At 37.6% G+C, this 3,312-nt stretch overlaps 1 protein-coding gene across 1 annotated transcript; it reads right to left on the bottom strand.

Moving 5' to 3' along the window:
- Window positions 1-223: 223 nt before the first annotated feature.
- LOC103494369 (scarecrow-like protein 15) lies at window positions 224-2,122 on the bottom strand. The gene has a single exon (XM_008455504.3). The coding sequence runs from the start codon at window positions 1,860-1,862 to the stop codon at window positions 327-329; it is 1,536 nt and encodes a 511-aa protein (XP_008453726.1). The 5' UTR covers window positions 1,863-2,122; the 3' UTR covers window positions 224-326.
- Window positions 2,123-3,312: the final 1,190 nt, after the last annotated feature.

Raw genomic sequence — 3,312 nt, 5'->3', positions numbered from 1 at the left:
TAAAGTCGATGGTTTTTATGTACTATATATCATTCTACATGCAAATATAAATGTAAAAGAAATTATTGTTATAAATTTCTCAGAAAAAAAAAGTAACAATTTAGTTGTGAACTTTTATATAATTGTATTGGTCTAATTTCTAAATTAAAAAGAAAAAAAGAAAACATAAGGTTACAATTCAGTGGGTTATTATTTGTTGTAAATTAGAGAGAGAAAAAATGAGTTGCATGTTTGAAGTTTACTTTTAATTTAGTCAATTCTACTATGATTATAGTTGTCGAATTTTATGGTAATTAAAAATCAAATTTGATAGGATATGAATATTTTCAACACTTAAACCTCCACGCCGACGTGGCAACAAGAGGTCTCTCATGCCAGCATAGCACCAGCTCAGCATGTCGTCTGCCTACTTGGAACCCTCGAACTTGTACTTTCCCAAGTAAGCACTCCGCTTGAAAATCCGCAAACTGGCTCAGCGCCACCGGCCTCATCCCCGCCCCATCGAACACCTCTCTCCACGGCGGTGCCGCCATTCCCCCTCCTCCTTCTACCGTCGCGAATATCTTTGGCCGGAGTACGAACGTCTCGATCCTCCGCACCCACTCACCGCTGACACCTGTCGCGTCCAACGACTCTAACATCGTGGCATAAAACTCCAAATTCTTCACCAAATTCTTCTTGAACGACGCCCCGCCGGAGTCGGACCACCCTTCGCCGTCGACGAACACAACGACGCACGGCGACACCTGTTGAATATCGGTGAGAAAAGAGGCTACGACGTTTACACTCCCGAGACGGCGAAAGATGCTCGGAGTTAACAGAATTGCTACCTTCTCCCCTTCCATGAATTTCACCGATTTGAAAGACAAAGTCTGAAAAGTTCGAAGTGGGACGAGATCGATATGAAATCGAATTTTCAAATCTTGGGCAAATTGGAAGAGATTCTCTCTAATCAACCTACTCTCAATCGCCAATTCCTCCGGCATGACGGCGGTAATCCGAAGCACCGGCGGAGCGATGTTCTTCGACTCTGCTTTTTCAGCAAGCTCCTTCATGAAAGAGGCGTACTGCCCACCAAATCCGATATCGAAATCAATAATATGAATGAAAGAAGAAGCATTAAGAGCTTCAAGAAGAGCTTGATTGGTGGTGAAATGAGAAAACATTAGAATCGGAGAAATTGAAGAGAAGGCCTTGTAAGCTTTGATAGTATGGACGATATCGGACCAGGAAGAGAGGCGATTATAGCGATTGGTAGAGGGAGAGAGAAGAGATTGAAGAGCTTCTTTGATGAAGAAAGCGGCTCGGTGAATGGGTTTAGCAGAGGAGGTGGATTGAAGGCGTTGATTGAGTCGTTCCAATATCACATGAGCGAGTTGGAAATCGTTGGAATCGAAGCAATCGGCAGCAGCGACGAGATCTTCAAGGAAATCGAGAGATGGGTTGTTGGAATTGAATGAATTGAAGGATTGGAGGATGGTGGGAGGGTGATTTGAGAAGGGTTCAGAGATGAAGAAATCAGGGGGAAGAAGGTGGGAGGTTTGATCCAAGGATTGGGAGTGGAGAAATTCAGGAAAGTTAGGAACATGATCATGACTAGTGTTGTTTTTTAGAGAAGAATTGGAGTCATCATGTAAGCCCAAATCACCCATGATGGAGTCCCAATCCAAATTATGAAGAGCCTGTTCATCCCAATCTAGAGGATGGTTGTTGTGGCGGTCATGGGCGGAGGAGAGGGGATTGTCCGGCGCCACGGGGCTAGGGGTGCGGTGGAGGTCGAGGACGGACGTGGGTTCGGAATGGAGTTTAGGAGTAGAAGAAGATAAGGAGGATGATTGATGATTGGGAACAGGAACTCTCATAGCTTAATTAGCTATTATAATAAGAAAGTTTGGTGCGTCTGTTTGTTAAGTGTTTGAAGAAGATGAATATGAAGAAGTGAGTGAGTGAGTGAGTTAAAAAGGAGAAAAGAGGAGAGGAAGGGGGAGGGGGGATTTTATTGGTAAGTACATAAGGCCTTTTTATGCTTGGGTTTGCGTGTAATTGTATAACTTATGCCAAAAAGACATGCCCATACTAAAGGATCTTCTTTGGAAAATGGAACTGCCCTACCATCTTTTTCTACCATGAAGTATTTGTTAAAATTAGATTTCACCAAATTGATATCTATATTATTATTATTATTATTATTTCTAGATTTTTAAAGACAAGAGTATGTCCACGAAGGTAAAGAAGTATTAAAAGAAAGAAAAGAAAAAAAGAAAAAGAAAATGGGGATGACATAGATGAGGGAGAAAGTAATAAGAAAAAGATGGAGGCCATAATCGACACTACACAAAAGCTTAGGCTCTCTCATTTTCATCTCTTAACAACCTTCACTTTGAAGCCTCATCTCACCTTTTCCCCTGTTTTCCTTTTCTTTTTCTTTATGATTCTTGCCCTATTTGACTTTTGCCGACTCGGAGTTGTCTCCCAATTTCATTTTATAAGAATTTTATTTCTTGTTTTTTTTTTTAAATTTTATTTTCTCCCATTTTTTTTATAATACATCTTTCTTGAATTTAAATTCTCAAAACAATTTTTTTTTAATTTCAAATTTTGCTTAGTTTTTTAAAAAAAAAAACATCGATAAATTATAGAGAATTTGGCAAAATATTCAAAAGTGAAACAAGTTTTTATAGACTTTATTTTCAAAAATCAAAAACCAAATAAAACTTTGTTTTTTAAGTTGACAAATAAAAAAATTAGGAAGTATCTAGCTCGATGATGAGTTAAAGTTGGACAGTTCACTCCTCGTTTGACCCTAGGAGTTGGCAGGTGATTTTAAGATCGAAAAAGCATCAAACTCGTGTCTTATTAGTTCCTTAACAAATCTAAACATCTTTCAAAACCTCACAACTCCCGTCCTTATTTCCTTAGGCATATCTTTAGTGGAGTCGGTTATACTAATCTTTGTATATTCTACCTAATTCTCCCAATAATAGTTTAATACGTGTCAATTGTCAAATATCTCTTATTATATTTTTTGTGTAATTAGAGTGTGATGCACAAAGACACATGAATATTGAATTTTAAGATGGTCTAATATTTTTCATTGTTATACTCTCTTTATAGAAGCATTTTTTTTTATAACCGTAGAGATGAGAGGATTCAAACTACAAATATATTTGTTGATTTGAGATATCTCATTTTCACCAAACTTCCATTTTTGTTAACAAATTTATTCTTTATTCGAATAATTTTAACATAAATAATAATAAAGAAACATTGTTTTGCTTTCAACTATTCATAGTGCTTCTATTTATATTTAAG

Source organism: Cucumis melo, chromosome 7 (genome assembly GCF_025177605.1).
Source record: "Cucumis melo cultivar AY chromosome 7, USDA_Cmelo_AY_1.0, whole genome shotgun sequence".
In the NCBI taxonomy this organism is placed as follows: domain Eukaryota; kingdom Viridiplantae; phylum Streptophyta; class Magnoliopsida; order Cucurbitales; family Cucurbitaceae; genus Cucumis; species Cucumis melo.
This window is presented reverse-complemented; position numbering and strand designations above follow the sequence as displayed.

Excerpts from the sequence above, each read along its gene's own strand:
- LOC103494369 (XM_008455504.3), bottom strand. The coding sequence starts at position 1,862 with ATGAGAGTTCCTGTTCCCAATCATCAATCATCCTCCTTATCTTCTTCT.